Source organism: Gambusia affinis, linkage group LG17, assembly GCF_019740435.1.
Source record: "Gambusia affinis linkage group LG17, SWU_Gaff_1.0, whole genome shotgun sequence".
Lineage (NCBI taxonomy): Eukaryota > Metazoa > Chordata > Actinopteri > Cyprinodontiformes > Poeciliidae > Gambusia > Gambusia affinis.
The window spans coordinates 15,666,206-15,689,672 of record NC_057884.1 but is presented as its reverse complement, the minus strand read 5'-3'; the positions used below and the strand labels follow the sequence as shown (position 1 = coordinate 15,689,672).

Here is a 23,467-nt window from a genome sequence, read left to right as displayed (position 1 = left end):
TGAAAGTAGAGGCGGGACTTGGACAGCGGAAATACAGAACTCAAACCAAGTTGTTTGAACATAGTTTCTTTCAGTCAGAATTCTGACTTTTTTTTGTGAAAAAAGTAACAATACAACTTTTTTCTCACACCCATGAAAACCTGAGCTGTAGACCATACATTTATATATTATGTTATATACTAATATGTAATATATTATGTAAGATTTATATAATGTAATATATTATGAGCTCTTTTCTGAAATGAGTGATAAAGAGTTGATAGATTTTTTTAGTTGATCAAATTTCAAAGCAATTTTTAATCAGTAATTCATAATTTCCTGATTCTATTTGGTATTAATATGTTGTGCTAGGGGAGTACAATTAGCCTGCACAAAACAGGAAATGTGAAATAACTTTGTATTGCTACTATGCACGACGAGAAAGCTGAACGGGGAAAAAGTTAACTAATAGAGAACTGCAGCAAAAACTGAGGGTTTAGGGCCAGGTTTTCATAGCATAATTATTTCTTAACACACTACTGAGGCAAAAAAAAAAAAAAAAAAAAAAAAAAAAAAAGGTTTAAAACCACCAACTGTACATATTTCTAAAAAAAAAAAAGAAAAGGAAAGGAAAATAAAAGAAATGCATTTTTTTTTGTTTATTTATTGCATTTGAGACTATATTAGACTGTTTTGTACTTTTTTTATTGCTTTCCATCAGATGGCGCCAAAGACCTCACTAACCTTTCTTTCACAATGTTGAATTTTTCTGACCCTTTGTCTGAGACAACCCACACACTTTTCTATTAAAATTAAAGTGTAAACAAAGTCATGCTGTCAAATTTAATTATGAGCTAATCTGAACAGACTGTATTTCAGAATATCTAAGGTGTTAAGATTAGTTTAAAGCTACAAGGGGTTATGGATTAACATAGAAAATGTCATACTAAATAAACAAAAAAACAAGACGCTTTGCTTTGTCCACACACCGGGACCAAAGTCATTTTGATTCTATTCACTACCCAAGTGCAAGAGGTCAAGACGGACTGTAGAAGATTTAACCCTTTAAAACATAAAAAAGAGAAGCAAAATTTAAAGTCAACAATAAGAGATTGGAGCAGGAAAAAGACCAGACATCAGGAGGAGCAGGCTTGGCGCAGAGGGCATAAAATCCCGTCCATTCTATGTTATGTTCTGAATTCATTGCTTATTTATTAGTTGTTATACAGAAACAGAGAGTGCGGGGAATGAAAAATTCAGACAAGAAGCATGGCTTCTCCTCCTTTTGGAAAATGCACTACTACAGACACTGGAGGGTAATGGCTCCTGCATGCACTCTAGTGTGTGTGTGTGTGGCATAGAGATTTATGGAGGTGAGTTATTTCTCCCCCATCTCTGACACAGCAGTAAGAGGCATGAAGTCATAACATCACAAACCCAGAATGTCTGCCATATCCAACCATTGTCAAACAAGAACAGAGTTGCCAACGATTTGAATTCTGGAAAACATGAATACAACAAAACGATATTGACTCCTTAATGTGAGTCTTTAGAAACTGCAAATAAATATTTAAAGTTCTGGAAAAAGTCACAAACAATTTTGAATTGAGAGTACAAACCTTTTAATTACAATGGTGCAAGAAATCTATATCATATAAGATATTTAGTTCAGAAAATGCTAGCTGGAAAAAGTGTTATTTGAAACAGATGATTAAAATATTTAGTGAAGCAATTCACAGCCACTGGTAAGTATGGTAGAGGAGCTGTGATGAGGTAGGCATGTTTCTCTTTCAATATATCTAAGAACCTTGAACTTTATGACATATGAAGATTTTAAATAAAGAAGATTCCTGACAGTTTCAATAGTTTAAAATATATATATATATATTTGTGAGGGGGCACAATGAATATTTGGGGTCCTCCTGCTCTTTCTCTCTGTCATTTCTGTTTCTTCTCACCCATCAACCTGTTGTGACATACATCTGCAAATGCTGAACTTCTGGAAGAGTGTTCTGGTTTAAAAGTGGTTCCTTTCCACTGTCACTGAATCCTTGTTAGCTATAAAACCCAGACTCAGTGCAATCTACTGCCTTCCTGAGACAGGTGCACATTTTACCACTTGCCATCAACAAAATCAATGAACTGTGTTATAAATTATTTGATACCATGATTGAACTGGTTTGGTTTGGAATGAACAGTAATGATTCAAGAAACACTTGACATGGATTGGATGCAATATAATTCTATATAAATTAGACCCGATTGTCTTCTAAAGTCAAGATTCCTCCCTGTCTATCCTATCATTTTAGCCTTTTTACTTGTTTCTTCTGCGACAGACCCGCGACCTGTCCAGGGTGTACCCCAGCTCTCACCTGGAACATTAGCTGGAGATAGGCACCAGAACCCCTCCCAACCCCTCTAGGGAGAAGGGTGTTAGAAAATGGATGGATGGATGGATGGACTTGTTTCTTGTACAAGCTAGACAGTCTCTTACTGAACAGCATGCTTATTATTTATGAAAGCCCAGCTACTCCTCTGTGCAGCACCCGCACCACTGCTGACTAATCCTGTTAAGAAATAATAAAACAGCACAAATAAGCTGACATATTTAAGGATGAGAGACCAAAGGAGTACAAAACACCCACAGTAAGTGGTCAGAAGGAGACAGAGTTAGTGTAGCTGGGTGAGATAGAGGTGAAGAGGATGATAACCAGCATGTCGTGACATATTGATTAACATCTTAAAGGATGTGCTGGGTGTCCATCCTGACTGTGTAAGTATTTCACCTCAGCCCTACTTTATTTATATTTATATTATATAGACTAATATATAGAGTCTAAACTTAACAATAAAAACTAAAATTAATAATCCATCTTTCTTTGATGTACTGTTCAAGAATACAAATATTCAATACAAGCACCAGTTACATTTAACTGGTTGCAGGCCTTTAAACAATGGTGGCTCCATGTACTTCCTGACAGGCCACATGCATTGTTGGTTTTACCTTTTACATTTTTATCATCATTTTTTGATTCATGATAAATATTGAAATTATTTATTGTGAAATGGGTTTTGATATACTGCAATTTGCGAATCGCCTACTTGATAAGACAAGACCAGTCATAATGAAATGAATACCTCCACAACCATTTACCTAATTAAATCTCACTCTCAACATATTGATCCAGCTTCACTTTTGACCTTAATTAGCTTCACTCCTTGAATCCAGGGCCATTATCAAGTGCTCACCAACAGGGGTCCAGATTTAGGAAAATGTAGGTCACTGGGATAGAGCCCAGTTTGGGTTGTCAGCAACAGCTTAAGTTTGCAAAATACAGCATGATGGTTAGGTACACATCAACTAGAAGGTTTTAAGGTTTATTCACTTGAAAATTTCAATTTTCTGAAGACATCAATTATGTTGTGCATCTGAAAAGCTTAAAAACCATGACAAAGAAATGTCTTCACTCATGAAAACAAACATCACACTAACTACGATAAATCTGAATGTTTCACATAAAGCATTCAATAAAATATATAAGGAACGTTACCTTATAATGTAATTTCACACCACAGCACAGATATATTTATTAGTTTTTCATTGAACATCTGCTTTGTAACCATGTATTTCATATTTTTTTAAATCACAAAATAAAGAATCACAATGTTCTCTTTGTACTAAATGTCCAGTTGCTTGTCCAAAATACAAGAAGAAGCCCGCCTAAAGAAGCCTGAAGAACCTTTACAATCAAGTTACCAGTTACCAGCATATTGCCATTTGAAAGGATAAAAGTAATTTGTATGAGAAGAGCAACAAAAATGGTTTGCATTTAGGGACCAAGATCCTTCTCCTATATCCAAACCTGGCACCAGTGTTGGCATAGTTACTTTGAAAAAGTAACTTTAATCGGACTACTGATTACTCCTTGAAAAAGTAACTTAGTTATATTACTGACTACTTGATTTGGAAAGTAACTAAGTTACATTAAAAGTAACTTTTTAGTTACTTTCAGCAGCTGCTAACAACAACACTCTGCCTCCTGTGAAAATCACATTGGTCTTTGCCAATTCTTAATTGTAAGCTAATTTATAATGGTAACATCAACAATGTGTCTGATATACTGGTTTGAACTGAAGGAGATTGTAGAAAAAACAGTACAAAAAAATAGAAAACCTGAGTAATTTGTGTGGTCCACTGTTGTCCGGAAAACTCTATCCCCCAACCCTCCCCCAGCCTCCAGATTCTGCGTTTGACCCCTGCGTTTGGTGTCACAGCGCACAGAGCTCCTCCTGCAGCTCCACAGCTCAGATGGCTGCACAGACGTTAAATTGCCATTATAATCATTGCCAACTACGGACACGTTCATCATGTGGCTGTTTTCACGTTTATTGCGCTGTTCATATTGGTCTCGATGTTTGCAGTTTTCTCGGCGTCATTCAGAGGTAATACATTAACTTGACATTACAAAGACACAGCGGACGTCATCAAATGATGGACAGGGAGAAACTGAGTAAGACTCCTTAATGACGGACAAATTCTGGGATTTATTATGAGTCTGCTTATTTCAAACCCAAATGAGTAACTTCAGCCACTCATTAAATCTGCAAGCGACTTTAAAAAAAAAGGAAGCCCAAAGTCTCTTATAATACTCTGACTTGGCGACAGAAACTCAAAATAGTTCCAGTTTTTCCACCAACAAAATGCGCATCTCCCTCCATTGTTTACATTTCTGTTGCATAGAGACGTCGGTCACTCGACAAGACGCGTAGAGGAAATACGATTAAATAACAAAAGAAGATAGTAACGCACAGTGATTTTGATAAGTAACTGTAGTCTGACTACTCGATTTGAAAAAGTGGTCCGACGTCAGTAACGCGTTACAAATTAACGCGTTACTGACATCACTGCCTGGCACACACTAAATTTGTTCAAAATGCAAAACTTTCATGAAATGCAAGTTGGATGAGGCATATATCTCAAAATAAAAACAGACAAAAAAAATCAATAAGTAGTGAAACAGCTCATTTGAGCATGTACACAGATGAATACATATTTAAACCATGTCTAAACTGGTGGCAAAAAATGTGTTAATGAGCCAAAAACCTGAAGGAGAGGTTTGAGGAGGGATTTAGAGGTAAATAATAGCTTGAAAATATCTTCATTAAGGGGAATTTATCATAATCAGTATGTTTTTCTATGACTGCATTTGCTCTGTCATATAAATGTTGATTGTCAGAAAATAGTTGATTATGTCTCTGACTAGCTGGCCTTGGTTGGATTTTCTTTGCTTTCAGCATCCATCTGTTGTGTGCTCAATGCTATGTTCTATTTCTCATTCATGAGCTCTGACTCATCTTTCGAATAATTACATCCATTTCCGTTCTAAAATAGTTTCCCCTTTTTTTATATTGCATGATTACTCTCCCTCCTTCTCTGACTCATTTAATTTATTGCCACAGTAAAGCATCTTGTTTGCATCTTTTCACTCACATTCTCTGAGTGACTATCATCTTCTCACCTCTGACAGATTTGTTTATCATCACTCTTAAGCCCCCCCAGTTCTTGGTTCTTATCCTTGTCATTCAAACATGTTTAGTGTCATGAGTGTCTTCTTGTTGCCTCCAGGCTGGCTGCTTCTGCATTCAGACCTCATTGCTGTTGGGGAGTTTAATACTTGGCAGGTGCTCCTGTTTACTCATGACAATAATTTATTCCTTACCGAAATTAAAGAACCAGCCCAGTACGTTCCATTGGTCTTCTTCCAATAAATTTTTACCCAACATCCATTGAAAAACACAGCAGTAGTTTTCTTGCAGTGAGCTGATAGTGTGAACAGATGTTACTTTATTAGCTTCATAAAGAGAGACGATGACATTGATTTCTATTGTCTTTGGAGTTTTTTTTTTTTCTCACAAAGCTATGAAAATCATTTTAAAACTACTGTTTTCTCTCACTGGCCCACAAGACAACAACCTTCTGTAGTCTTTATGCATTTAATATCTGTACAAGAAAATTGTGTAAGCTTACCGCTAAACCTGCACACCTTCTTCTTGACCTTTTGTCAAGTTACAATCATAAACCTCTGTGAAATGGTGTAATCTTTCAACTTATATTTTTGAGAACCCAAGCACACTTGCATGACATACTGAATTTTGGTCAAATTGTTTTATGATTTTGTTTCTGTATCCAACATGTGGAATTTTGGCAGCATTATTCTGCTGTTCTGGGAATACAAATTCACAAATACTAAATATCTAGCAACTAAAAATCAGTCATTAAATACAGTAGTAACACTACTAAGTATTTTGATTTCTTGAAATATACTGGATGATGAAAAAGGAAGAAATGGTCTTAAAAAAAGAATGTTAATGGTCAGTTTTGAACTTAGTCAGCTGTTATGTGACAAAAGTATAAATGTTTTTTTTTGTTTGAGAGTCATGGGAAGCTCTATTTCACAATTCCAATCAGTGAATTTAATCTGTATGTACCGATTCAATTAATAAATGCTATTAATAAATAATATACCTGAAAACTGCTCTCCTGACCTTTCTGCTTTTACTCAGTTTATTCCATGTACTTCCTTTTCATTTAGTACCTGTGGAAGCAAAAGTAAAAGCAAATATCTATATCAGAATTCTGACAACACACTCTGTGAATTAAAACAAGTCAAATACTTATAATTTTTGGACCACTACATGAACTGATCTAAGCACATGTCGTATTGATCTAATTTTTACACATTAATTCATGCAAGATGTGTGGTTGTACTGGCATTCAGATTAATTTTTCCCTCCAAAACCTTTAATTGATGGCAGAACAGTTGTTGTGTTGTGTAAAATGTTCTCCTGCACATTCTAGGAAAATCTAAACTTTATGGGAGCTAATAAATTACCTAAAATGTTTTCTTTTCTGAACCAATTATTTTAGACCCAATGTAATCTGGGAATTAAATAAATCTACTCCTCGTAAACAGCTATTGGTATATGCCAACTGCCCTAATCTTTTCAGCACATAAAATCAACTGATTAAAAATGAACAGCACAGCAACCAAACAAAAGAAGACAGTGCAATTTTAACACCATTTTATTAGCAACAATGTGTCTGTTAGTTATATATTAGAAACAGGGACAGAAACATGTCTGCTGCACTGTACTGAGTCTGAAAAAACAGCTGGATCATAAAATAATGCAACTAATGCAAATACCTGAACACAAATCACAATTCATTTTAATAAACACTTCTAATAATAGTAATCATAATAATACTCCTCTTAATAATGTATTTCTCTCACACTTCTTTATGGCACTACATTAGCTGTGCATCTGGCAAAAATTCAGCTTCAAAGATATAAACAATGAGAACTTGTGAGTCTGCATGTGTTCTGTGTGAACATGTTTAGCTATATCTGTGAGGACCAGGGTGGGTGTCAGGCCTTGGTAGCATTTCGCTGCTCCCAAGTTTCATACTTTTAAAGGGACATCAGAGGGTTTAAGATAAAAACTAAATTTCAACAAGTACAAATGTGTAGGCTTGGCGGTCAGCAGTGAAAAATATGATCAAAATATAGAACAGAAAAGTGTGTTATGGCTGCATTATGCCCTTGAACAGTTAGGTTTATTTATGTGTTGTGACTTTTTGTAAAGTGCCTTACAAAAGTATTCGTACTTCTTGAACTTTGTTCCATTTGTTATCTCACAATAATACATTTCATATTATCTCAATGGGATTTTATATATAAAAGCAATAACTCATTGTACAGATTTGTAAATTTCAACATTTTCCCTGAATAAAAATATAAAGAGTGTGGTGTGTACTTGTATTCTTTGCCTCTGGAGCTATCTTTGTTACCCTGTTAGCAGTAAGCTATCTCTTAGCAGTTAGTTAAGAGATTATCTTATTGCTAATCCCTGTATAATTAAAGTTATAAGGATTTTTGGGGGGTAGTTTTCTACATCTAGAGACTGAAAATAAGTGTGGACTTGGAAAGGTCCACTTTAACTTGAATCTAGTTTGATCTAAACCAGTTCATTGTACCTCTGGCTATTTGTTCTGGTTTGTTGTCCTGGTAGAAGTAAACCTCAAATCTCATGCTTGATAATCAGCACCCTCTTGTATTTAGCTCTAACCTGTCTTACCAGCTTACTGTTGACATGTTGAATGGTGTTCTATGATATATTCTGCTTTAAACTTCTAAACAACTTTATCTCTGATTTGTCTGGTATGTTCCTTGGTCTTCATGATGATATTTTTTTCCATCATGAAAAATTTTGAAAAACACTAATGATTTCAAGGAGCTAAATTTATATTGAGATTCAAGTACTTATACATCATCTATAAGGTCGACATCTGAAGGCATCTGATTGCACTGGATTTTGTCTAGCGGTATCAGAATGAAGGAAGGTGAGTTCAAATGCAAGGACAAACTTAAAATTTTTGTTTGTAAAGCACATATATAATTTTCCTTCCACTTCTCAATTATGCATTTGTTTGTGTTAGTCTATGCAATAAAATCCCAATAAAATACACAAATTTTTGTGGTAGTAGTATGACAAAATGTGGAAACGTGATGGGGTAATAATAATACTTTTGCAAGGCACTGTTTGATCATGTTAGAAAAGAAAAAATGAAATTATGCACTGTTTCACTTCCAGGTAAATAAGCAACAGTAATTGTTGGTAAATATTACAGAGAGACAAAAATGGAGGGCAAAAAGTATACATGTGTCTACCATCTATTTAATAGAGAAAGGCTGTTGGGAATCCAAGAAGGACACTCTAGTCAGCTGCAAATCCCTCACACAGACGATCCTTTTGAAATCAAGCAGTGAATAATTTTCAGCCGTATGTCCTCGGACCATAAAATGCTCTTCCAGTTGAAAAATCAGCCCTTCAGCAAGTCCGGTCAGCCTTGTGGAGAAAATAAAAACAATCCAGAGCAGGAACTCTCGGAGTACCTCAGAGCAAGAGCACATTTTCTTCAGTCCACTGACTCGAGAGAGAGGGAGGGGAAAGAGACTGAAGTGTGGCCTATTAAATATTTATGCATGTGCCTTTAAGGGTGAATCTTTAGCCAAAGCATCCGGATATCAGTGGTCACATACAATACAAGATGTACGCTGAAAAGTCCACAAGCTAAAACTTCAGTAAAGAACAGAGATTACACTGAAAGTTAAATACCGCTCGTCTAACGTCTGTCTTACACTTTCTATCAGTAAGATAAACAATATTGTTAGGATTTGTAATAATCTGCTTGGATGTGTCTCTCTCTGGCTCATGGCATTCTCTTCCCCTTTCACAATAAGATATTATTGCAACCCGCCTCAGCTCCTGGTTCATTAAACATTTGGGTTGACAGGTTGTGTTTGATTATAATGAATTGAAAAATTCTGGCATAACAACAGAACACGATACACGCGTATAGCCACAATGCATGCCCGTAAACTCACATTTACTTTCTGAATATAATGCAATAACACAGCCCACTTCTCCCGGTTAGAATATGAAGGTTCTACTCTCGTCTTCAAGCGGGATAAACCTCCTGTGCTGTCTCAGAGAGACTATTAAAGTTGAGACATGAAAGGATTTGAAAAATGAGAGGGAATTAAAATCTTCTGTGAGCCCTTAATGCCTTAAAATGTTATGTCCAAAGTTAAAACTATCAAAAACATCTGTGGGTAGTAGCTAAAAACTTAAAAACACTCTCCTTCTCCTCCTCCTCTCTAATCTTTGTGGATAATATTTAAAAATCTCTATAATCTGTTGATGGAGGAACAAATAGATCATCCTTTCTTAATGGAGGGCACCAGATTTCTCCCAGTCATTTTTCATTTGTAGCAGCTGTGTAAAAGATAAAATCCCCCCTGAGCATCCCATCATTTTGGTGTTGCAGTAATCTGCTAGTGTTTCAGGTCAGAAAGTAGGGAAGTAGGGCAACACAAACTTTACCGCTCAAAATAAAACAAAGCTTATTTCATTCATTGACATTTTAGAACACTTTTAAATACTTAGCATTGGACCATGAACAAGGTCATGGGCCTGAAAAGTGTAAAGGTGTGTGAGAAAAAAACTGTCCTGAGAGCCATCAGAGTGGTCCAATCTGCAGGTGGCGACAGGTCAAATGAGACTTAGCAAAACTCAAGTCCTGTCCAGCTATAGTCGCACCAACTCACAGCAACAAACGTCCACCTTCGCTCAGCTAAACATCAGTGCTGATGCTACAGCTGCGCGTAAACATTTCCCTCATGGTGACTGAGCGGGCCAGGTTTGGCTTACGATAGTTTGAAATGTTAACAGGCACTGGCAGGTCCAGATCCTGCTGCTGGACGCTGCGGTAGCTGACGCGTTCTCCACCATTCCTCAGTCCTTCTGGTTGGTGGTGGACCTGCTGCGGCGGAGGAGGCTGAAGGTAGAAAGGCAAATCATAGTGCGTGCATGATGGACAGAAGGTCTGCGAGCGTGTCAGTTTTCTAGCCAAAGGAGGGGTGGAGAAAATGGCGGGGCCATTGGGCATGGAGGAGGCAGCAGCCGTCGCCGCCACAATGTTGTGGTTCGAGTGAACCGGTGGGATGCGTGACGTGACAGCGAAGTCCGGCTCCTCCTCCTCCGACTCTGACTCCTCCTTCTTACAGCAATAATACTGGAGAGGGGAAAGAAAAGAAGGTTGAAGAGAGGAAAAGAAAGAAAAATGAGAGAAAATGTGAGGATGTTTAGGGGGTCTGAATACTTTTGAAAGAGTTAAATTATTTTTAAGGGCTTCTGTTTTATAGCTTCACATGTAATCTGAATAATGCAGCTTCCTTTGCGACAAACCCTCAAACAGAAAAGTTATTTGCAGTTTTTCACATTTTTGCTGCCAGTACCTGACTATAAAACTAAATCTTTTTAATTTCTCTTATTTTCTGGCTAAAACCAGTTTTAAGATGTGATTTGGATTTTGTGTTTAGACATTACTGTTGCCTATTTGGTTTAATGGTCATTGAAATTTGCTGAAATTATAAAAGCAATCAACTGTTGACAAAAGATGAATATTTGGATTAGAGGCTTTAATTAGTCTATTTAGACAAAAACTGAGGTGTGAAGTCTTTCTTAAACCCTGTTTGTTTCTTGTCTAACAGAAAATAGAAGCATGAGTAAATTAATACTTTGTCCTTAATGTGCAACATCATAAAATTTCTTAAAACTCAAACATTTCAGAGTAAAAAGGACACCTGTTACCACCTGGTTAAAATGGTCCAAGTGGTAGACTAAAGTTGACAGGATTCATGTACTTGGACTGGAGTATTATATTGCTTAGGGCCTGTTCAGCTTTTCACTTTGGAAAAAAATATTTGTAGACCTGTAATACAGTCAGCATTTACTTAGGCTACTTTCACAGACCTAGGAGGTTAAATTCTGGACCTTACCAAATACCTTTCTAAAATTTAGCAGCTACCTTTCTGGGAACTCAGAGGATACATCTCCAGAACTAACCAGGTCTGTTTAAGACATTCTGATCTATGACTTCATGTCTCAATTACATTTATTAGTAAGAATAAAGATAAACTACAAGGACTAAGTCATTCTGGAGCCAGGTACCTTAATGGACCATTCAGAGACCTTACCAGTTGTTTTCTAAGTTCTGGAAAAATAATCTTAAAGTATCAGCTAAGGACCTGGTAAGTTTTGGTACATCATTTAAATTCTAGCTAAATAACTAACAAGTTGTAGGAAAGTTTTAGAAAAGTTACTGGAAAATTCTGAGAAACTTACAAAAACAGTTTTGTTGATCGTATATAGAGTAGGCTTGAAGAAAGTAACTGAAAAATACCTCTGAAACAGTTAATAGAAAAACATTCTGGAAATGTATTTAAGACATTTCCAGAAAAGTTTTCAGCATAGTATCTGGTACTAAAAAAGGAATTTCCAAAACAATTGGAAAGCTCCATCAAAGTCCCAGCAAACTACCTTTAAAGTTCTGAAAAATAATCTCTAAATATGGGTAAAATACTTTCTGAGTTTAATTTTTGGAGTGCATTTTATAATACTACAACTAGGCATGATCATTTCATATGTTTATGAACAAATTGGTCAGTGCAGCCTCACCTGTAGCCTACAGTAGCACAATACTGCGATGATAAGGAGTAATATAACCGTAGCAAGAATTCCTCCAGTGATGACCACTGTCCCGGCTGTCATTCGAATGGCTCTCCATCAACACCCTGCAAAGAGAAAGAAGGAGGGAAATAAAGAGCAAAGAGGAAGAATGATGATGGGAGTGAAAGCAGAAACAGAGGTGGAAACAGCAAACACTTCATCAGTACAGTAGCTTCATTAAGTAGATTATAACTGCGTGTCAGCTCAGTGGTGCTTATTGAATTATCCAGCAGCTAGGAGGCATGTAATGGAATCATCCTGAAAGTGCGGTTCATAATATAGACAGGATCTCGGAGCAGAACACAGTCTGCAAGGGAGGGGAAAATCAGCAATCAACTCCAGGACAGCTGTAAAAAATGAGACGTAGGCATGACAGCAGAGCAAAGAGGTAAATGGTGTAAAGGATGGATGGAAATAAACGGGGGTAGATGGAACAAAAGCAGACGCTGCATGAAAATGAAGAAGAGTAGGTGGGAGAGAGTGGGAGAAGAGGGGGGGTTGACAAAAAGGAGCGTTTCACGTTGACAGTAAAATGCTGTGGCAACGCAAAAGTATAAAAATATAGAGGCAAAATGTATTCATGTAGAAAAATCACAAAATCTTATAAAATGTGAGCATTTCTGTATCATTTATCATTTTACAAATTCAGGAGGTGTCAATGCTACACTAACACATGAAGTTTTTTTTTTTTATTACTGGTCTGTTTATTGTCCTGCACATCCATTTCCACTTTGGCAGAGAAAAACACAACAGTAGAAAATGAGTTTATAGGTTTGATTACTTGCAAATATCACTGAGTTTAAAAAAAAAAAAAAGTTTGAACATGCTCCTTTATTTCTCTAACTTCGGATCTACTAGCCATCATTCAAGTTATTCAGAATGTTGTGAATATTGGTGCAGAATGCCACTGTAAACATTGTAGCTATGGTAACTGATTTTTTTCTTGTAATTTTACCACCACTAGACCTGCTGATGGTATTTTTGTTGCTTATTAGAGAGGAGTAGGTGGTCATGTATTCATTAGTAAGTGGCTTGGAGGATAGAGTTTGGGGTTTAGACATTTTCACTTCAAGCTGACCACTGAATCAGCCAAGACACACATCCCGTAAATGTTTTGGAATGAACAGCATGCAATAATTAGCCTGAAGAAGAGATATGACTGATGTCCTCTTTTACTTCTTTGAAGGAAATGTTTCATAATCTGTTGGTTTTATTGTATTCAAATGTAAGATATGCTGTCCTGCATGAAAAATATGCTTCCATTGAACCTACTAAATATAGATCTGGTGATGAAAACTTCACTTTTTAATTAACTGTGTACTTTATCGCCAAGGATTTTTTTTGTATCTTTATTGAACCTTTATGGAGACTCTTTGCACACACAGAGATAATTAAAATTTGTGACATTGGTTCTATTTCACATACTGCACTCCCAACGTATTCTAATCTCTGGAAATGATCTGTGTCATGGAAAACCTTACCTTTTATTGCAGTAGCATAATCTCACATTTTTTAACTCTATTATAATTCTCCTCAATGTGTGTGATGGCAAGATAAAACTGGGTCTTCTGCCAAACATGAATGTCACTTTTTTAGTTATTTAACATTTTAATTATTCAATGGACTCCCTGTTTGGACAAACTAGTAAAACTTTCCATATTTTCTGTTTTTTTATTACATTCAAGTAACTGCAGCACCTAATATTATGCAAACCAATGCAGCTATAAAGTTATTTGGTTGCTATCTTTGGGTTGTTTTCGCAACATGTCAGCTAATGAGATGTGTCATTCCGTCTACAAGTTCAATAACATGCTATTATGTCTGAAAGTTGACAGATGTGGGCAGAGACCTTTTCTCTTTGTTGTATCTGAAAGTGTCACAGGACCACACCAACACATGGCATTCTGGATAATTGCCTGAAACCAAAAATAGGCCAGCAGGCTTGTTGCTAAGTCATGACTCAATAGCAAAAGTCATTATGAGCAAACGGGAACACAGCACTGAAGTATGGGCATATGATGAAAAGCCGAAACTTCACTATGAGCAAGACAAATAAAAAAAACGAAAACAAAAACAAAACAATTGTAGAGATAACTATCCTCCAGCTGTTCCAAACACATCCCAGCGTCTCACCTTGAATTTGTTGGAGTGACTTCAAGTGAAAAGCATTTGCTATTCAGAGAACTATTCAATAGCCTTGAAGCAATGCTAACCTATATCAAATGCATCATCTGTAACATTCTTCAATTCTAAAACCATTCTGCAGCGTGTCTCCTCAGAGACAGCCTGTAAAGTTTTAGAGGAACACAAAGCACATTGCTCATCTACAAACAAAACACCGCTGCTCTTCTCTCAAGCTGTGATACAGCTGGACTCTAATCCAGTCTGCAGGTCACTCAGCCAACCAAACAAGAAGGAACAGCTTGAGCAGTGTGTTTGGGCCTCAGAGGTTTGTAATTAAAAGATGTGTAGAACTTTGTGTCAGCAAAAGAAAGCAGAAGAGAGAGTTTTATCTCATTTTTTGGAGCAAGTAAAGCATTAATAAGAGCACCACAGGCAGGAGTTGAAAACATTTCTTTTGAGAAACTGGTAAATTAAAAAAATAAGGAGCCATATGTTTCTTCTTAGGTAATAAAAAATAATTAGCTACAGTGTGCAATACTTGTAAACATTAACATAAACGCACACAGCAAGGCTAAATGTTTGTTATGTTAACAAAAATCTTGTTAGCTCTAAGATTGCCATAATGCCTAAACAGGTGTTTCCATTGATATTTGAGGAGGATAAGATCATTTTCAGCATGCCATTCATAAAATAAATGTAAATACATACAAACAAACTATTTTATTTTAATTCTTTCTCATTGTTTTGTTATGCTTTGAGGAATGAAGGTATGAGTTATCAGACGCAAACTGCAGGACATTCTTATAAAATATATTCAGATATATTTTTTCTTCATTTTGTGTTCAATACATCAAACATTTTAAACACATACCCTTAAGCCAAACTAAAATTACATAAGAAGTGGGACACAAAGCATGGCTTAAGGGGTTAAAAACTCCCTCAGAAAAACTAGAATATTAAATGAAAGCATCATCCTAGTATTAGTAATTGAATGTCACACAGATTGATGCACTTCTAATTTGTATTTCTGCTCCACATTAGAAGATTTAGTCAGGATTAGGATCAAGCAAAATCAAATGCAAATCCTGAGTGGGGAGGACTTGTTCAGAAATCCAGAGGAACATATGAGAGGCATCAAATGAAAAAGTCCTGGGTGTTGAGAGTGTGACTTTTATTGAGGGTTTTTTCCCTGCAGAGTTGAAGCCAAACATTTTGATGGAAGTGGAAGAACAAAAGCTATGAGCCTATATACAATTTGGTTAAATATGTAATTCTGTCTAAATAGACATGCTGCCTCTCATGCAGGCTATATACCTACAGTATCAAAAAGGTAAAAAACAAACGAAAAAAACAACAAAAACAACTAAGTAAAACAACTTTGCAATCCTTTGCAAACAGAGACACAGACATTGCTTTAGTCACTGTAGAGACTAGGCAGACAATCCATTGGGTCTCCATTAATCAGATCAGCGTGTGAGGGATGTGTTGTGAGAAGGTGACAAACAGTGCTAATTGTTTGACCACACACACCCTGACACACAAGTGCTTCAGACTCCACTGTGAAATAGAGCCTTTGAAACCCGTCCACTCAGCTGCTTTTGCAGGGATTCGTCCACAGGAATGACAAGAGTTGGAAGCAGTAGAATGATAGCAGCGGGTAGACACACGCACAAAACACCCACAAACACCCACATGCTGTAATTTTAGTAGTAGCTAGCATGCTCAGACAGTGAGCTTTAGAATAAATTTCCACACTTCGATGAAACATGGCAGGGATCACACCAGAGGTCTTGCTCGGAATAATGGCTGTTGACAGGCTTTCAGTTCAGTGGTAGAGAAGTACACAGTAGGTGGTGGATTTGAGTCGCACACAACAGACAGTAACATGTCTCTGGAACAAAGGGAAGAACTCAGTGCAATGGTGGATGTCAAAGAGTGAATTTGAACAACACAGATACACTAAATAGAGTACACAGTGCCACAGTGCATAGCCATCGAGTGCTCTTTAGGGAATTCAGGCTCTCTACCAGTTCTTTTCAGTAACTTTAACTAGTCAGCCTGGGTCAGCTTCACTGCCAATGTGAGAATAAATACAATGATGTTTGAATAATTGAATGATCTCATCACAGACAGCACCTTTCCCTTTAATAAAAGGTGGAGTCAGTCCAACCACAAAGTAACCATAACTAAAAAAGATCACATATTCTAGCTAGTGAACTTCCTCTCAGGAAGGGTGCATAGATTAATACAGATTTAAAAGTTTGTTTAGCAAAAAAAAAATGTTATCATCTCTTTTTGATATAACAATGCTTCTTGGAAATGGAAAGTCTGTTTCCCTTTAAATGGTGCCACATCTGTACAGAAAAAAACATCTGGGTTGAGCTCTTGATAAATTTGCCAAATGACGTTTGAAGATTTGAAGCATTTGGAAATTAGCAATTTACTTGTTTAATAAACAAAAGTTTCAGCTCTGTGAGAGAACCGCAAACAACACTGACCGCCTGAGTAGCCTGCCACCTCTCCCTCGTTTTGGTCACCATCTTGGTCACACACTGTTGTGGGATGCAGTCCTAATCCTCAACAAACATTTATTGCAGGTCAGTCAGTCAGGTTGAATTAGTTACTCTGACTTTAACAGCACTTCTATATCTATATGCCGTTTTATTGCAATGAAGCATTCAGAAAAAAAACAAAAAACTAAAAAATGTTTCTTTACTTTTCTTGCTAATGAAGTTACTTTCTAACCTACAACATGTTGGAACAAGCTGGCATTGACCATGATGTGAGAAACACTTAATACATGTTTGTGTAGATTGGAACTCTTCCTTTTGTGATATACTTTTAATATCTATCAGCAGTTGAAAGAGTGATGTCTGAATTATTACAATGTATTTATCTCTAAATACCAGCAGCAGTTTTACTCTGGTTGTTTTCAGTTCAGTAGTGGGAAATTCCAGCCATTCTTACACCAATTTTTTTGTGGAGTTCATTGACCAAACATTCCAGGAAATGAGGAAATAGTTACCTCTGCCAGAGAGGAAGACGAGGACAAAAGGACAAAATTTCAGGGTAAACTAGTTTGTCTTGAAAATTCTTGCAACATCCCTATATAAAACCAAATGTTTGGCCTGTGATTTGTGTGCAGTATGATATTTTACATGCACTCGTCTGTCCTTACATTGATACTTTTTTGATAACAAATGCCTTCACTCTCTCTTAGTAAAATCTGCAGGCTCATGCACTAAACCAATTATGTTGAGATATTTCTACAACGAGATTCTTTTGTTAGCTCAGTGGAGCCTGAGACTACCTGTGGGTTTGCAGGTACAGCAAAGATGAACAAAGGAAAGAACCTGCATCTTAATGCATTCTGTCACTTTCAACTGCTCTCTGATCATCATTCTGGGTTTCACGCTGAAATTCAAGAGTAAAAATCCATCAAGTAGCATTTGCCTAAAGTATTGTTAGATTTTGCATGAGATTACATCTAGTGTTTTCTGCTTTGAATTAGATAAGTTATTTCACATGCAATACTGATAACAGAACATGACCCATGACTGCCTGTGATATTAACAATTATTTAAAGCAAATATTTATAAAATGACAAGGAAATTTTCAAACTAGAGTTGTTTTAAGAAGTTGGAAATTGTAAACTGGAACCTTTTTCTCCCTGACTGACCATAAAACTGCTGAACATTAAGGCTTTCATTTTATTCTTCACAATCCTGGCTCTGCCTTAACAGGCCCTCTAGGGCCTGTTGACCACTGGAGTCACAATTTGTCCTGGAACTCCTATCAGGATAAACAAAAGTTGGTCTGAAAGTAACCTCAAAGCCACTGTTGCTGGACTCTTTCATTTTATTTCTACCATAGGTCTGTATACTGTTTTATTTTCTGTTGCTAGAAATAGATTTTTATCAGATTTTTTTTCCCAAAGCGAATGTGTTTCACATGGTATTTCTGAACTACAGCTCAGAATAGATCTTAAATGCAGGACAGTAAGTTTTATTGCTCTTTAAACACATGAAATTTTTTCGAATCATTTTAGATAAGCAAATTAGTATATGAACCTTTTTTCCAAGTATTGGAAGCTCCTTTATCTACTATATACTACCTAATAGCCCAAGATCAAAAGGTGCTTACTCGTAACATATATCTTCTACAATCAGACAACACATCACGGTGAAATGTCTGCTCATGGATAACTCAAGAAAAAGAAGAACGTTTTGGAAATTATATGGAATTTAGGTTAAGTATTTCAAAAAATAAAAACCTTCTAAAACTCTCCACAATTTCATCTTCTTTTCTTACAGACTAAAGTAAAGATTAATTTAAGAGGCTGAAAAAGTCATCCTCTAGCCTTTTCTCTACATCACGATGTCTGGCTGCACCAACCATGACTGTATAACTTGACTCTCACTTTCTGACTCACTCTGTCCTTGCATATTATTCCACCATCTTTCTGTGTCCCTGAACCCATCTCCAAGAATAATGACAACTCAGATGAAGACTGCCTGGGGGAAAGTTCCTTCTAGCCCATCCCTCTACTAAAACCAGCTTAACTCACTCCTCATGCTGACCTTGAATCAGGTACAAGTGAGAAACGGACAAAAGGAGAATAATTTGGGGTTGTGGCTAAAGAACAAGACAGTAGCTATAAATGTGTTTTTATCCTCCACATGTGTCCCATTATTGCCCAGGAAACATTTCTGTAATTAGTGCTCCTCTGCAAATGATATATCATAAAAATGGCTCTTGGCTTGCATGAATATAGCACTGAAAGGAGACCTGAGGGTCTCTTCATTTAATTATACAGCTCACTAAATGTCCCTCATCCATCTGAATGACCTTAATGCTCTTCTTTACAAATTGCAGGCTGATTTAAGTCCAGTCTGCTACTTTAACCCCAAATGTGCTGTGCATGGACTGAAGCAACAAACCATGACTGCCCTTTTAGGTGTCCGAAACATCCTTTATTATGTGATAAATACCTGCACTGGCTTTTCAGTTTAGTCCCGATCTACTTTCAGGACCACAAAGTATGGAAATCACATAAAGCTCACCAGAAAAAACAACAAAATAACTTATCTTTAAAGTTTTTCACAAAAAATATTGATTTAAAGAGTCTCAATAAAATATGTTTAAATTTAAATGTGAATACATTTTCAAAAACTTGATGTGTTTTGATTTTGTAGTCAATCCACATTAAAATTTTAAAAGTTGTCTGGACTTTAACTAGGACACACTTGATTTTGATCTGAACTTCCATTGTTGCTCTGGTTGTATGTTTATCATTGTAAATGGTTTGATCCAGAATGTGTTGGGTCTGCAGAGATGTTAGCTGACCTTTTCTTGACCCTACAGAATTTATAATTTATTATGAAAAATCTTTGAAAAATATACGTCCCTTACTTTCTACTTCACCATTATGATACTCTGACTTTGTGATTACAATTTGATAAAATGTGAAAATGTTCAAGGTGTATAAATAGCTTTAAGATGGCACTGTACAGTATCTTCTGCAAAAATCTCCTATATTCACTAAATACTGTGGACGTCTAAGTCAACTTGTTTAAAAGGACATTGAAACAAGAGGTTTAAATTTAGGATATTTTATGGATCACTCAACTCTTGCCATGTCTGTGTAGATCGAGCACAGTTGAAGCATATTTGCTCAATTTTAGGACATCTATGTGGCTCAAAACACTTGTAAAGTGTAAAAAGGAAACTGGGGATTTTTAAATCAAACATATTAAGTTTATAAACATTGACTGTCAGTCATGTTCTGTTATTCCAAATAATTAAAGAAAGAAAAAAAACGCTTTCAGTTTTGAAATCATCTTAAAATAATTCGATGTAATCACATTTTGTCAATCTGATGCTGCACTTCCTGTTCCTTCCCTCAGCTTCAAAAAGCTCTACCCTCTGCTGTGCAAATAACACCATTGGTCTGAGGACGACAGGCTATAATCTTGGCACCACCAGGGGCTGCAGTGGGGCCTGAGATATTTCAGTTCTTTCAGTATCACAGAGAACTGAGGGTAGTCGCTGTTCTGCTGACTGACAGCATGCTTGTACTTTTGATTCATGAAGACAAAGTTCAGAATTTTTAGTCTCATATTTCGGGAAACGGCACAAAAACCAAAGCCTCTCAGTCAAGAATCCGTCCATCTATTGTTTAAACCTGCTTATCCTTGCACAGTTGAGGTAAAGCTGGATCTGTAGCAGTGATTAGGACAGAGGTGGAGTACACTCAAAAAGGTTGCCTGAGAAGCTGTTGGAGTTTTTGTCTCCCTTAACGTCCTCCTCATAGTCTATGCTAGCTAAATGAACCTGGATCCTTAATCAGCCTTGCTACTCTCTGTTCTAAATGCCAACATGTCCCAGTTTACATTCTTTTAGCTACTTTAAACTTATGATTTAACAAACTTACTTCGATTTTATGTTTTCTTGTCTTTCCCATTCGAAAGACTGGCAGCTGTCAGATCATTCATAAACCCAGGAAAATCCAATCATGGAATAACTTGAGGCTCAACAAAGATTAAAGGGATGCTTCAGTTACATATTACATTCATTTTTGGGGGGGTGTCATGAACATGATTGTCTAAAAGAAATAAACAAGAGAAAATACTTTGGATTAGGATTCTTACCAGTTGATATAATCCACTTAAAATAAACTGCTCTGAAACATGTTGGTTATTGTCACAGCAATTGTTTTGCATCTACATCTTCCAGATCAATGTTATGATTCTAAGTGCTCCCACATGTGCAGTGACTGTGCAGCCCTGTATAACTCACACCACGTGGATAACTTAGTTTCCTTTCTTAATCAAAGAGCAGGACAATCCTGCTAGCGATAGATTCAAGCTGCAAATGTCACTTTGAAGAACATCAATTAGACAGATTTATCCAGTTAACAATGTAGATCTAAATTGGTTATCAGTAAATAGTAGGATACAAAATGTATGATCTCTAAAACAATAAAATCCAATTAAAAAATTACAGCCAGTGCTGTTCTCTGATGTCTTACAGACCTCCTGGTTTACAAGCCAAATCTGCTCCTTATGAGAGATTCAGAGAATGAACTACTGGCTGTATCATTTATAGTTGCTACATGGAAACAAAATGCAAAGCTGTTGAAAACTGACAAAACAGATCATGTATTTGACACTTACTAATAGATTAGTATGCCACTATCTATATCTATATATCTATATACAACTGTTATCTACATACAACAATTGTATATAGATATCATCTTTCACTCACACTGCTCAGGCTTGATCACTGCCTTCCACTAAATGAAACTCTTTACTATTTTTTGTAAGACAACATGCTGCTAAATTCAATTTGAGTCACTATGTCAACAAAGCACTTGTTCATTTCAAATTTGCTCACATACTGTAAACTGTTTGCTATGGTCTATGAAAATATGCATGTGAAAAGATGTCAACTTTTCAAACAAAAGTTTGTAGTGAACAGTAAGAGTACACCCTCATCCGTCAGTGCTGGCTTTGTCTTGTGAGTGTGGATGAAACAAGCACTATGATATGAAAATTTATTTTTTTCTAGCATTGTCAAACTTGTGAGCTGATGTGAAGCTGAAATAATGTGCAGTCCAATATTTTTGCAAGACTCTTTTGGAAAGCTGAAATAGGTTTCCTGAACTGTTCAAATGGCATTTTCATGACAATTTAAACTAAATAGAACTAATTATTTTTAGTCTTTTAATAAAAAGGCACATGTCTGCTTAGCTAGTTGTTTCTAATTGGAGAGACAGCTGAAAATGAGGCAGGATGATTTTGCAGTTTCACACACTGGTTCTCTTTACCTCAAGGACATGCAACCTGATCACAATGCCCTCCTAATGGGTATATCATTTGATATTTCATCTAAATGTATGCATGTACCAAAATGTCAGCATGTAAGGGAAATCTGCATTAACATACCTGTACATCTGCAAGAAAATATGCAGTGAAACTAGAAGTAGTGTACTGTAGGCCAAGACACATGACTATTAAATCCCCCACCAGTGGATGAAAAAATGTACAGTGTGAATAAAAAGAAATGTAAAATATCTATTAAAATTATCAGTTTTAACATTTTTGTTTTAGCTCAGATTGCGTCACAAATCCTCTGTAGCATTGTTTTGGGCTGGCTTTTCTTTTCTGTGGTCTAACATGACAAAACTCCAGCTCCCATTTGATATTCTGATTAAAGGTAAAGATGCTGTCCAACTATTTCTTATGTTGTCACCTGCTTGTCAAAATGTGTGTAGAAAAGAGGCTCGATACAAGAAGAAATTATGCAGCACTTGGTAAAACATTCGGTGATATCACATATAAGCATGAATATCTGTTGGAATCGTGTAAAATTGGAGCCATATTGGAATGAAAGATGTGGAATCTACAGGATACTATGTAAGGATGAAGTAAGGTAACTTTGTGTCGAAGTAAATTTTTATTATTATTTATTATTTGAACATTTCTAAAAGTTTAGTGCCCCCTAGTTGTCAAATATTTAGGGGAATTAATTAATAAAAAAAGGTAAAGTGATAAATGGCCTTTATTTGTGTAGCTCTTTATTAAGTCCAACGCCTCCAAAGCTCTTCACACAACACACACTGATTGTAGAAAACTATATTGTAGCCACAGCTGCCCTGGTGCAGTCTGACAAAAGTAAGGCTGCCATGCACTGGTGCCACCAGGGCCTCTTACCAACAACAGAAGGCAAGATGGGTGAAGTGTCTTGCTCAAAGACACGACTGAAACACAACCCTTTGTTCCATTTGTGGAACAAAGGGTTTCAACCGGCAACCCACTGATGTCTGTACTGATAAAGTTTCAATTCAATTCTGGGTGCTGAAAAGTCAGAACAGCTCATTAGTAGCACTGATTCTAATTAATTCAGTAAATGAATATTTGGCCACTTGGGGACACTCATGGAACTAGAATCAGATCATAAGAAAAAAATACACAAAAGTAAATGCTATATAAAACGGGAATATCAAAAGCAGCACTTTAGAAACATGACCATGCCATTCCTTCACATTTAGAAACATGTACAATGTTTCTGTGAAAACATGTATACAAAATTGAATAAGATGTGAAAAATCAGTTTCTAAAAACTTACTTAAATCTACACAGTTTGCTAGATTTAAATTGAATTTAAAATGTTGCTCCAAGGCATTATCCAGTCATAGAGTTAATTTGCCTTTTGGTTTAATAACTAA

The 23,467-nt window shown here is 36.3% G+C and overlaps 1 protein-coding gene across 2 annotated transcripts in view; it reads right to left on the bottom strand.

Annotated features, from left to right (window-relative positions):
- Positions 1 to 7,047: 7,047 nt before the first annotated feature.
- fam163ba (family with sequence similarity 163 member B, genome duplicate a) overlaps positions 7,048 to 23,467 on the bottom strand; it is a 27,257-nt gene continuing 10,837 nt past the window's right edge. For both annotated transcript variants that reach the window (XM_044144502.1, XM_044144501.1), the window contains exons 2-3: positions 12,061 to 12,176; positions 7,048 to 10,615 (exon numbers count right to left, since the gene is read on the bottom strand). In XM_044144502.1, the coding sequence (XP_044000437.1) occupies positions 10,175 to 10,615; positions 12,061 to 12,153 (534 nt within the window). In that variant the 5' untranslated portion in view covers positions 12,154 to 12,176 and the 3' untranslated portion in view covers positions 7,048 to 10,174. The remainder of the gene's footprint in view (positions 10,616 to 12,060; positions 12,177 to 23,467) is intronic.